Genomic DNA, 12538 nt, shown 5'->3' on the forward strand with positions numbered 1-12538 from the left:
TTCTACAGGTGTGCTGCGTTAGTTAAATGTTAACTCATTGTGGGAGTAGTAGTGACGTCCAGCTGGCAGGTTTTTTATTTATTTACTTATTTGTTTTTTATAAATAAACTACAGAAGTCCATTCTCCCATCTAAGAAAGAGAAGCCAAGAAGTTGCATTAAGTACGAAAAGTTTTGGATATCCCTTCATAGTTCTGTAGAGTTAAGGGTGTAGGAGGGTTTAGAAAATGGCCCAGCAAAAGTGAGATGTGATTTTAAAACAAATATCTTTGAACGTTTGTTCCAATGTGTTGATAGTTATTCCTTTCTTACAGCCACGCAGTATGCATATTTTATCTGGTTCTCCGAGCCCTGGACACGCTGGAAGATGACATGACCATCAGTATAGAAAGAAAGGTCCCCCTGTTACACAACTTCCACTCGTACCTTTATGAGCCCGACTGGCGGTTCACGGAGAGCAAGGAGAAGGACCGACAAGTCCTGGAGGACTTTCCAACGGTAGCGGGACTAACGGGACGCAGTCGTGCGCGTGATTGGTGGGGTGGCCGTCAGCTGGCCCGTGTGCCTGGCGGGAACTGCAAAGCCAGCAGTCTCAGGGCAGTGTAGCGTAATGTGGCGATGGTGCGTCTCAAGCCAGACTGCCTGGGTTGGCGGCCCCACGCTCCCACTCGTTAACTGGTGCTGCGTTACATAGCCTGCGTGTGCCTCTGTTTCTTCATCGGTAAGACAGAGAGAATAATGGTCCCTGCCTCCTAGTGTGGCTGTGAGGCTGGAAAGAGTTAACGTAGGTGGGGCTCTTAGGTGTTAGCTGCTACTGTCATTACCAGGATGTCCTTGGGAAGTCCAGCCTTCCTTCCTGTGGAGAGAGCACTCCAGTGCCAGGGTCGTGAAAGCTGGGTCCTCCAGCCAGTGCACCCAAGCACGCAGCCTAGGTGTGTCGCGCTGCTGGCCTCTGGGGCACCCCGAACCTGGTGGCGTGCTGTGGGGTAGGGTGCGGGCTCTTCGCAGCTGAGCTGAGGACTGAAGCGGGATGATCTCTGCCACCCGCAGCTGTGGGAGCCTGGACACACCCCTTAACTTGCTTGTGCCTCAGTTTCCTCGTTTGTAAAGTTAGAGCTGTGAGGCCTGAATGAGCTCATACATGTAGAGTACTTAGAATGGTGTTCTATAAATATTAGGTATTGAGTCCACTCAGTTGGAGTAAAGTGGGTTCTAATTAAAATCTTGAGCTTTAGAAGATCCCACAAATTTCTCTTGTGCATGTGACTAGGACCTACTCTTCTGGGATTTGCGCAAGTCTTATCACATAGATAAGTGATTCTTCCGTACCTTATAAATAAAGGTTTGATTTAGCAAAGTCTCATATTCCCTAAGAGCCCAAAGAAGCCCTTTTTGTACACAGTTGCCAGAATTTGAGGGGAAGAATAGTCCTTAAGTGGTGGCTCCCTTACTATTGAAACAAATCTGTATTCTTCACGGGGAGGGGAGGAATCCAACCATTACGGAAGAATGTTTGAGAAGGACCGCTTTGGAGCAAGGGCTGTTTCAGATTACTGAGATCACACCTTCAGTGTCACAGCCAAAAACAAAATACAGTATCATACAAACCAAGAGAAAAGGGCTGTGAAGAAACATTAGGTGGTGTTCATATAGTACGATACAAAAGAAGAAAAGAGAAAAATCTGGTGAAGAGTTAGGCAAGGAAGTAGAGCTCTCACATAGGGAAGGTGCTGGCGATCGGTTCTCACGGGACACCTCTCACAAGACCAGAGCAGGTGGCGTCTGCCTGGAAGTCCGTGGCCATTTACCAGTGAGCTTTTGAAACTGCCAGTGCAGAGAAAGGGCCGCAAACAGGGTAACATCCCACTTGTAACTGAAGTGTGTTCTCACTTAAAAAAAAAAAAATCATACATTGTTCTAGCTGGAGCCTCCGAAAACAAAAGCAATCTCCCAGACTACTTGAATCTTCATAACAAACAATTTCTGGTCATGGGATAAATGTTTAAAAATCAAGGCGGCCCTATCCACTCAACAAAAATGAAAGAATATGAAAATAAATGCCAAAATAATTTCGGAGCTATAGCTAGTAATTTTCAGACAGTATTCTAATGTGCGTATGAAACCTGAGTCTATTTCTTTATAAAAACGACACTTTGTTCCGGAAGGTTCAAGGTGAAGACTAAATGCATCTTTCGCTGTACTGGGTCGTAGGGTCAGCGCACAGGCGCTACGCTCTCAAAAGCAGAGACTCGCTCCTGTGGAGTGAAGGGGACAGAAAGTGCAGGCGTCGCTGCTTTGCTGTTGTTAACCTTTTACATCCTTGTGAATGTGAAATACGCGAAGCCATGTGTTGTGTGAGCGTGTGTAATTTTAAGACACTTGCATTGGCGGTCCTGTCCGTCCGTGGTTCAGCTTGAGAGAGGAGTGTGTGGAGACGCCTCCTGCCTCACCTTCAGGAGCGGTTTGTGTGTGTGCTGGCCTGTCCCAGCAGCTCCAGTTTGAAGGGTGAACCGGTTGCCGAGGGTTAGGTGTACAGTGGGTTTGGGGCGAGGGCCTCCCTCACACAGCACTGCTCTCAGATGGGGGCAAGAAAGGCCCTTCCCCCTCCCCTCACTTACTTATTTTTTTAAGTCCATCTTTTTTTTTTTTTTGGCTGCACATTGTGGCGTGCGGGATCTTAGTTCCCCAACTAGGGTTCAAACCTGTGCCCCCTGCATTGGGAGCCCAGAGTCGTAACCACTGGACCGCCAGGGAAGTCCCTTCCTGCCCCTCACTTTAGAGGGCCCCCCTCTGGGCCACCTCACCCTCAAGGGGGGCCGTGGGAGTGTGCCTGCCCCGAGCTTGTGCAGCTCCCCTTGTAGACCATCTTCTGGGGGTCTGGGGTTGCGTGCCCTTCATTGCTGACCACGGGCTTTCTCTAGTTGCGGCGAGCGGGGGCTACTCTTTGTTGCTGTGCGTGGGCTTCTCACTGCGGTGGCTTCGCTTGTTGTGGAGCACGGGCTCTAGGCACACGGGCTTCAGTCGTTGTGGCTTGCAGGCTCTAGAGCACAGGCTCAGTAGTTGTGGCACATGGGCTTAGTGGCAGTTCTTTTAATATTAGGAATATTAATTCTTTATCTGCAGTATAAATTCCAAATATTTTTTCCACCTTTTCACCTGCCTTTTTTCATCTTAAAAGCACTTGGTTCTAGGAAACCATTTTTTAAAATCTTTTTTTAAATAAATAAATACATTTATTTATTTATTTTTGGCTGCATTGCGTCTTCATTGCTGCGCGCGGGCTTTCTCTAGTTGTGGCGAGCAGGGGCTACTCTCCGTTGCGTGCACGGGCTTCTCATTGCGGTGGCTTCTCTTGTTGAGGAGCACGGGCTCTAGGCACACAGGCTTCAGTAGTTGTGGCACATGGGCTCAGTAGTTGTGGCTTGTGGGCTCTAGAGCGCAGGCTCAGTAGTTGTGGTGCACAGGCTTAGTTGCTCCGTGGCATGTGGGATCTTCCCGGACCAGGGCTCGAACCCATGTCCCCTGCACTGGCAGGTGGATTCTTATCCACTGCGCCACCAGGAAAGCCCCACCCAGTGTTTTGATCATAACATCCTAAGGTTTATAATCAGGGAGATTTCTGTGCACATGCTCCCCTTGCCCCTGCTTCGGGGCTGGCCTTTCTCCATTGTACCAGTGGACTCCCGTGGTGTCCTTCCTTTGTGTACTTGGAGTCACTAGAGAGTAACCCCGGGACCTAGAAGTGTACTGTAGCTGGGAAACAGAATTCCCTGGAGGGACAAGGAAAAGCCCCTCCTGGCTGACCTCTCAGGCAGAGCTGCCTGGGGCAGTCGGGCCCCTCCCTCCCCACCCTCCCTCAGGTTTCTGGGAGAACTGTAGAGCTCTTCATGGTCACTCACTCCTCCCTAGATATTGTTGTTTTCATGTTTTGAATTATATAATGATGTAGTAAGTACCCAAGAGTTGAAGTTGGTTCACATCCAGCAGTGAAGTGTTTATTTTGGAGCCTTTGCTTTCAAGCCTAAGCCGCTCCTCCCCCAGCTCGCTGGCCTTTCCCCTCCTATAAATAGAAGTGACCCAGCCTGGGATCTGTTGAAAGACCAGGTCCTCGGGAGATTCAGGGATTCAAATGACCTTTGGTAGAGCTGTTCGTTTGCTTCAGTCCACGTGGGAATTACCTTTTGGCTTTGTCTTGGAACAGCTGTTCTGGAGAGAACAGTTCTGGAGAGATCAGTTTGGTTTTATGGAATTTGGGGGGTTAACAGTTTATGTTCATCAGAATAATCCTAAAGGATCTTAGGCTTCTGAACCCCTTCAGTGCCCTGCAGTCCTCTGGGTTTCCCTCAGGTCCTTAAATTTAGGTGTTTCCTGAGGGAGTTTCTCTAACCTTTCTGTAAACATAGACCAGGTATTTCTCACACTTCGGAAGCGCAGCAAAATCTATTCACTGTTTTCAGTATTGTGTGTTGATAGCATATTATTTGAGAAGTTTCACGGTGGTTTTTTGGGTTGGCCAAAAAGTTCGTTCGGGTTTTCATCCCATCTTACGGAAAAACCCGAACGAGCTTTTGGGCCAACCCAGTATATTCTATTTTGATAACCTACAGACACTTCTTTGAACTTAAGCAAGATACTTGTACAGTAGCAGTGACTTTTAAGCACTTCAATAGTACTTTTCGACATTAAAGCTTGGGCTATGAAAAAGAAATGTTGGATAGCCTGCTGCAGATTGAACTAAACTGAGTTGTTTAAGGAATTAGCAAAGTGTAGCCTTATAGTAGGGAGACACTGTAGCTTCATGGTGTGAATTCGCGAACTGAGGATAGACAACGGTTGGCTGGTCTCCGTGCTAGAACATAAGCTCTGGGGGCGGAGTTTCTGGTCACCTCCCGGCTGTGCATCCCAGTCACCACAGTGCTTGTTGGGTAGGACGTGCCCAAGACATGTTTGCACACATGAACCTTCATTATCATGAGGCTTGTCTGCAACTGAGGCGTTCTTCCTAAAATTCTTACACTTACGTCCAGTTTTATGTTGAATTATCTCATTTCTCATTAGGTGGGAAGATGAGCGTATAATAAGACTATGAATCTTTTTTTTTTGGGGGGGGGTGGGGGGGGCTTGCCCCGAGGCTTGTGGGATCTTAGTTCCCTGACCAGGGGTGGAACCCGGGCCCTCAGCAGTGAGAGCTTGGAGTCCTAACCCCTGGACCGCCAGGGAATTCCCTGAATCTTCTTTTGAGTCTAGAAACTTTAGCATTTCTGTACCCTTCTGTTTTAATATTGATGAAATTTGCCGAACTTACTCAATATGTAGAAAGCTAGCATAATCTAGATGTTAGACTTACAGCTGGATCGTTTGGGAGTCTTCCCTAATGAGTTCTGTTGTTGCTTTGCCTTATGATCTGTAGGTACCCTGTTGGTTCCCAGTTTTAATACGTATTTCATATTTTCTGTTTTTTATGACCTCCATTTCAGATCTCCCTGGAGTTTCGAAATCTGGCTGAGAAATACCAAACAGTGATTGTTGACATTTGCCGGAAGATGGGATTTGGGATGGCAGAGTTTCTGGATAAGCGTGTGAGGTCTGAACAGGAGTGGGACAAGGTTAGTGTCCCTGTGGAGCGTTGTCGGTGTGAGTGGCACTGATGAACTGGCAGTGCTCACTGTGACATTCGGGCCGGGGGACAAGGGGTGGTTCCACAGCCCAGCTGTAATGTCTCCACATAAACACTTAACAGGGGCTTTCGTGTAGTCATACCTGGAATAATCGTTGCTCTGGGGAGTTTATCGTCAAGGTAGGCCAGGGGTCCCCAACCCCTGGGCCGTGGACCGGTACAGGTCCACAGCCCGTTAGCAACCGGGCCGCCCAGCAGGAGGTGCGCGGCGGGCGAGCGAGCGGAGCTTCATCTGCTGCTCCCCGTCGCTGGCATTAGCCATCCCCCCACCCCCACTCTGTCCGTGGAAAAACTGTCTTCCACGAAACCGGTCCCTGGTGCCAAAAAGGTTGGGGACCACTGAGTTAGGCCAAAGCAGATATAACTCGTCCCAGAGGTGCAAACATTAAGCTGATGAAAGTGGCTCTGACTTGCTGTGAAATTTGAGGTTAATGACCAAAGTATTGCATGTAATATAGAGACATCAGTAGTTCTCACATCTTAAAATGTGTCTTCTATTTTTTTTTCCTTTACTGAGCACGCGTGTGTGTTTCTGAGTCATTTCCAGTTCCTTCATAACACAAGCTTCCTTTTTTTTAAAATGAAATTTGGGTTTCTGTTCGTTTTTAACATTTCTTTATTTAGGCTGTGCTGGGTCTTACTTGCAGCATGCTGGGTCTTTACTTGTGGCATGCGGGATCTAGTTCCCCAGCCAGGGATCGAGCTCAAGCCCCCTGCATTGGGAGCGCAGAGTCTTAGCCACTGGACCACCAGGGAGTCCCCACGAGCTTACTTTTAAATTCAGTGCCACCTTGGCCCCATTTACTTAGGAGTAGGTATCAGACTGTTAAATTATATTCTGTGTCTGTTTCCTCAGAAACAAAACGGTTCACGAGGATCCCAAGGCACTAACTTGGATCATAGTTGCATTACGCTGGGGAGTGAGTGCCTTTCTAATACCCGCTCCTCCTTCCCCATCATCTTTTCATACAAATAAGACGATGCGAGAGGTTCCAGGTTTCTTGACGTCCGCCTACCTCTTTTTATGGCGCTCGTAGGTGCACATACGTGGAGGTACACCGCAGGAGCCCCTGGGGGGCCCAGGTTGTCTTCCTCCAGGGACAGAGCAGCTGGAAAGGGCTGTGAGAGCAGATGATGTGGCAGATACAATTATACTGGCTTCCATCTGGCCAGAGGTTATCCCTGACCAGCAGCTGTGAAGGACGTCGGCCAGGGGTTGGGGAGAGCGTGCTTCTGCGGACAAAGTGACGTAATTGACTACGGGGACTAAACTTGACTCAAAATACAAGATAGGAGGGGAGGGGGTCTTGCCCATTTTCCATAGGCATGGCCTCTGTGAGACTTACTCATCACCTCAATGGAAGCAGAGACATTTTAAACGTCTAAATTGTGTATATATTTTGTGTCTCTAATAGTGTTTAGGTTAGGATCCCAGAAGAGATGCTGCTGCATATTCATCGAGTGAGTGTAGGTCCAAGGTCTGGCCTCCTCATTTTTCACGACTCAGAACTTGAGGACGGCATCTTAGGAACTGGTGGTTTGTGCTCCACGAGTTAGCGTGAGTGTGGCTGCTGCCAGAATATCAGTTTATGAATTTACAGTTAAAGCTGAAACTCCTGGCCACGAACCAGCGCTGGTTATCAGCACAGTAACTGCCTTTTCTGCCGTGCAGGTCTGTTCAGGAAACTTAATTATAGGCTGTTGAATAGAAGTTCTGATCAGATAAAACTGAATACTTGTAAAGATTTTTCTTTTCCTTCCACTTTAGAGGAAAATGAATACCTCCATTCTAGGAGTACTTCTACCCCAAGAACTGTTATCTTAACATAAAATATACTTTTCCTTGGACAGCAATATGGATGTTGTAATGTAATATGTAATGTTTTTATTAATTTCTAGTAAGTCTTTTAAAAATTTCGTGTAGTTGTCCACGGCTGCTTTCTCTCTGATTTCAGCATATCTTTACTCTTTCCAGATCCTTCCTCTCCTAGAACGTATTTCAAGTGCTTTTTCTACCATTTCATCGTACCCCTTGATTAGTCTGTGACTTTGTATTACTTTCTTTTTAAAAAAACAATTAGTTAATTAATTAATTAATTTTTGGCTGCGTGGGTCTTCGTTGCTGCGCACGGGCTTTCTCTAGTTGCGGCGAGCAGGGGCTACTCTTCATTGTGGTGCGCGGGCTTCTCATTGCAGTGGCTTCTCTCGTTGCAGAGCACGGGCTCTAGGCGTGCGGGCTTCAGTAGCCATAGCACGCAGGCTCAGTAGTTGTGGCGCATGGGCTTAGTTGCTCCACAGCATGTGGGGTCTTCCCAGACCAGGGCTCGAACCCTTGTCCCCTGCATTGGAAGGCGGATTCTTAACCACTGCACCACCAGGGAAGCCCTGTATTACTTTCAACCAGAGACACTCTCTACTCTGGTCTTTGCTGCAGAGGGTACCTTCTTTAACTCCTCTTCACTTCTTAAGTTGTCTAATGGACATTCATTTTATAAACGTATTGCTTTAAGTAATACAATATTGTAAATCAACTATATTTCAATTTAAAAACGAAGAGTATTCCATTGAGTTGTCTTGGAATACTCTTCTCCGGGGAGGACAGCTTTGACAAACCACTTGTATAGAAAAAAACTTCTTTGACAATTAAGATTTACATTTACTCAGATTTCATTTGAGAGAAAGGCAGAGTTTTAGCAAAGTTGTTAAACACTGCCTCTGAAGCCATACGGCTTGGCTGAGAATCCCTGGCCTCTGACTGGCCAGATGAGTGATCTCGTGCAAGTTAAGTGATGTCTCTGTGCCTCAGTTTCTGCACCTGCACAATGGTGATAATTATTGAATGTGCCCCAGAAGATGTGTGTAAGGACCGAATATGCAGCATGCTTAAAACACATCCTTGAGGACTTCCCTGGTGGTCCAGTGGGTAAGACTCCACGCTCCCACTGCAGGGGACCCGGGTTCGAACTCTGGTAAGGAGCTAGATCCCACATGCATGCCGCAACTAAGAGGTCTGCATGCCTCAACCAAAGATCCTGCATGCCACAACTGAAGATCCTGCATGCCACAACTGAAGATCCCGAGTGTCGCAACTAAGACCCAGCACAGCCTAAATTAATTAATTAATTAAAAATTTTTTTTTAAATGAGTGAATAACTTAGGAAACTATATTTAAAAAATAAATAAAACACATCCTTGTTATGTAAAAAAAAAAGTACTACCACTATGTTCTTTTACTTAATGAGGATCTTGAGACACTGCAGGATCTTAAAATGTCTTCAAGATTAAATTCTACTTAGTATTCTAGTTTCTGTTAGAATATTCCTTATTCCCTCATGGCCTTCACTCCCAATTTGGGATATCAAAAAGTTTACTGTACTAGTTTATTTTTTCAATAACCTTTTATTCTAGAAGCAGTGCATGTACATTGTACAGATATAGAAAATACAGTAAAAAAAAAAAAAAATGAAAAAAACAGAAACATCACATGAGCCAGAGATCACTTTGGTTAAGTCGTTTGTGCACATCCTTCTTGGAATGTTTTTTCCTCCTTACATGTACATGGTGTATAATGTGGTTCTTTTAAGCAAAATGAGATCTTTTACATTCTTTTTGGAACCTGGTTTTTTGTAGCTAATGATCTCTGGCATTTCTGTTTTAGTAAAAGTTTCAATATTAAAGTATTTTAAAAATCGTCTTTTACAGTACTGTCACTATGTTGCTGGGCTGGTGGGAATTGGCCTTTCTCGTCTGTTCTCGGCCTCAGAGTTAGAAGATCCCTTAATTGGTGAAGACACAGAGCTTGCCAACTCTATGGGCCTGTTTCTGCAGAAAACAAACATCATCCGTGATTATCTGGAAGACCAGCGAGAAGGAAGAGAGTTCTGGCCTCAAGAGGTAATAGGTTCAGGGGATTTGGGGAGAAATACTTTTGAATGCTCTCTGACAACAAAACATTAAACCCTTTTGGTTGCAAGTGACAGAAACACGAATCAAGCTCCCTTAGCATAGGAGACGGTGTAGACTAGGTTAGGATTTAGTTTGCTTCAGGGGGACGGGCTGCATCCAGGGATTCAGACTGTGTAATAAGGCTTTGTCCCCTTTCTACCTCTTGGACAGGCTTTGTCCAGTGGTGGGTATAACGTCCCATGACTCACTCATAGGCTTGGTTCCTATGCCCATCCCTTAATCAGTTAGTAGCCAGAGCATTGAGCACTCAGTCTAGACCTGGGGTGTGTCTGCCCACGCATGTAGAATGGATTTCCTCCAGGAAGGAAGGACTCTATGGCAAGAAGAGGCACCAGATGGGCACCCACTGCAGATGTTCATTATCAGAGACGAGTGGATCTTTGACTTAATTTAAAATGGACAGGGAAAGGGAGGACTTTGACATTGATTTTATTCAGAAGGAAAGCTAGGAAATCTTATGACTGTCTCCTGATTTTACCCCAGCATTTACCTTTTGTTTTAATCCATCAAATGGTATCCTAGGGACTTCCTTGGTGGCGCAGTGGTTAAGAATCCGCCCGCCAGTGCAGGGGACACGGGTTCGAGCCCTGGTCCGGGAAGATCTCATGTGCCGCGGAGCAGCTAAGCCCGTGCGCCACAACTACTGAGCCTGCGCTCTAGAGCCCACGTGCCACAACTACTGAAGCCTGCGCGCCTAGAGCCTGTGCTCCACAACAAGAGAAGCCACCGCAATGAGAAGCCCACACAACGCAATGAAGAGTAGCCTCTACTCACTGCAACTAGAGAAAGTTGTGGCTCGTGGGGTCTAGAGTGCAGGCTCAGTAGTTGTGGTGCACGGGCTTAGTTGCTCCGTGGCACGTGGGATCTTCTCGGACCAGGGCTTGAACCCGTGTCCCCTGCATTGGCAGGTGGATTCTTAACCACTGCACCACCAGGGAAGTCCATTAATATTTATGAATTTTGAAGAAAAAAAAGAACAGTACTTCCCTATGTTTATACATGTTGGTAATAGTTTGTCCTTTATACTTCAAGGTCACTTTTTCTGCATATAAAGTTTTTAGCTCACATTTTCGAGTTTCTTAAATGTGTTACTCCATGTTCTCCTGCTTTAAGACCGTCTGTTGAAAATCTCACGATAACTTACTCTTCTTTTCCGTATACGTGATGGGTTCTTCCTCTCCTCCTTGGTGGTCACTGCCTGGATCCGTTATCAGTGGAGATGCTGAATGGTGCTCTCTTAATTCTGTCATCCTTTCCGCATTTATTAGCTGGAATTTTGTATTTTGTAAAACTGTGATGGTGGCAGCGTCATAGTGTTTGGATTTTCCCAGATTCTCACCAAAAAAAAAAAAAAAAAAGATTGAAAAAAACTCAACCAAAAAACTGAAACAGATGTATCCAAAACAATGGATAGCATGTCCAGAAGCACAAGTGACAAAGCATCCCCAGGAACTCCAGAACACAAATGGGTGCAGACAGAACACCAGCTCCAAAAACAAAACGTGCAAAACCTGTGCAGGACAAAGCCAAGGTGGCTACAGGGTGTCTCAGACCCGAAGGCAGGAGTGGACAGTGGGACGGACCCACTTGAGAAGAGCAGGTGAAACAGGAATGGGTGTTCCTTCTCTGGCTGTGGGCGAGTCCACGGGGGCCATGGGGAAGCCTGGAAGAGCTGGAGTGCATTGGCCCCCTTGAACTGGACGTGGACCCAGACCAGTCAGGATTCTCTTCCAGGATTGGGCCCCCATTGAGGGGTGAAATAAAAACTGAGCAGCGAGACCTATGTGACATCAACCAGATGCAACATATGAATCTCGTTTAGGTCCTTACTGGAAGAAACCAAGTGGAAAGAAAATTAGACAGTGGGAAAATAGGACTGCTAATTGGATAATTTGTATTAAATATTTATCGTTAACTTTTTAGTTGTGATAAGATATATGTACAAGAAAGGTTCCTAGTCTTTTGGATATTCGTAATGAAGTATTTGTGGATAAAATGATATATTAGGGCTTTAATTTAAAATAATTTGGGGGCTGGGGCTGTATAGCTGGAACAGGCTTGGCCAAGTGTCAGTAACTGTTGAAGCTGGTGGATGGAAACGTAGGCGCTCGTTAACGTTTTTCTCCAGGTTCTGCAGGACAATCTAGTACCAGCAATCTGAGTGGGTTTAGGTGCAAATTAAGAATGGATAGCAAATGTGACTTACCGTAGAATCTCTTAGTCCTTTTAGGCCTAGTCATTTATTTGGGGGAGTGTATAAAGTTACAGTAAGCGTTGTTCTTTAGGAAGCTTAAGAATACCCAAGGATAAAAGTACATTATTTGCTAGCTTCAGAAAATCCTCTAAATACTATTAAAGATCATCAAACCCATTCTATTGTTGGAGTTGAGGATGTTATTTCATCTTCAGGTCACTGAGGTCGAGGAGGTAGTGTTCTTACAGTCGAGACTCAGCTCATTTCCCCAGATACGCCTGTTCAGCAGTGTTCTTATCAGAACTGGGAACGTAATGTTCATCGCTCCTTATTTTGAGGCCGCGGCCATCTTGAGAACGTTTAGTGTTTAGCTTGCAGCGGTGTTGTAGCTGACTTTGTCATAGCTGGTTATGTTTTCGGGAACGGACCAATGCCTTGCAAATAAGGAGGCCTCTTTGGCCTGAGGTCATCAAAGTATTGCTTACTACATGCTGCACTGATCGTCCCAAAGGGACGCTTTCCCAAATACCTAACTCACCCTTGATTACGATTAGGTCTTGACTGTAGTCCTGATGGACATTGCCTAGCGGTTAAAACGGGCTTGGCAGCAGCTAAGACAGGCTTTGTATATCGCAGTTCTTACACACAAAGATCCTTTCCTGGGACTTGTACACCGCTCCCCTGTGCACGTGCTGATCTGTC

At 46.1% G+C, this 12538-nt stretch overlaps 1 protein-coding gene across 2 annotated transcripts in view; it reads left to right on the forward strand.

Moving 5' to 3' along the window:
- FDFT1 (farnesyl-diphosphate farnesyltransferase 1) overlaps positions 1 to 12538 on the forward strand; it is a 34058-nt gene that overhangs the window by 12647 nt on the left and 8873 nt on the right. For both annotated transcript variants that reach the window (XM_082623483.1, XM_082623482.1), the window contains 3 exons: positions 314 to 497; positions 5477 to 5605; positions 9379 to 9570. In XM_082623483.1, coding sequence (XP_082479609.1) covers positions 314 to 497; positions 5477 to 5605; positions 9379 to 9570 — 505 coding nt within the window. The remainder of the gene's footprint in view (positions 1 to 313; positions 498 to 5476; positions 5606 to 9378; positions 9571 to 12538) is intronic.

Source organism: Mesoplodon mirus, assembly GCF_964341445.2.
Source record: "Mesoplodon mirus genome assembly, chromosome: 1".
NCBI lineage: Eukaryota > Metazoa > Chordata > Mammalia > Artiodactyla > Ziphiidae > Mesoplodon > Mesoplodon mirus.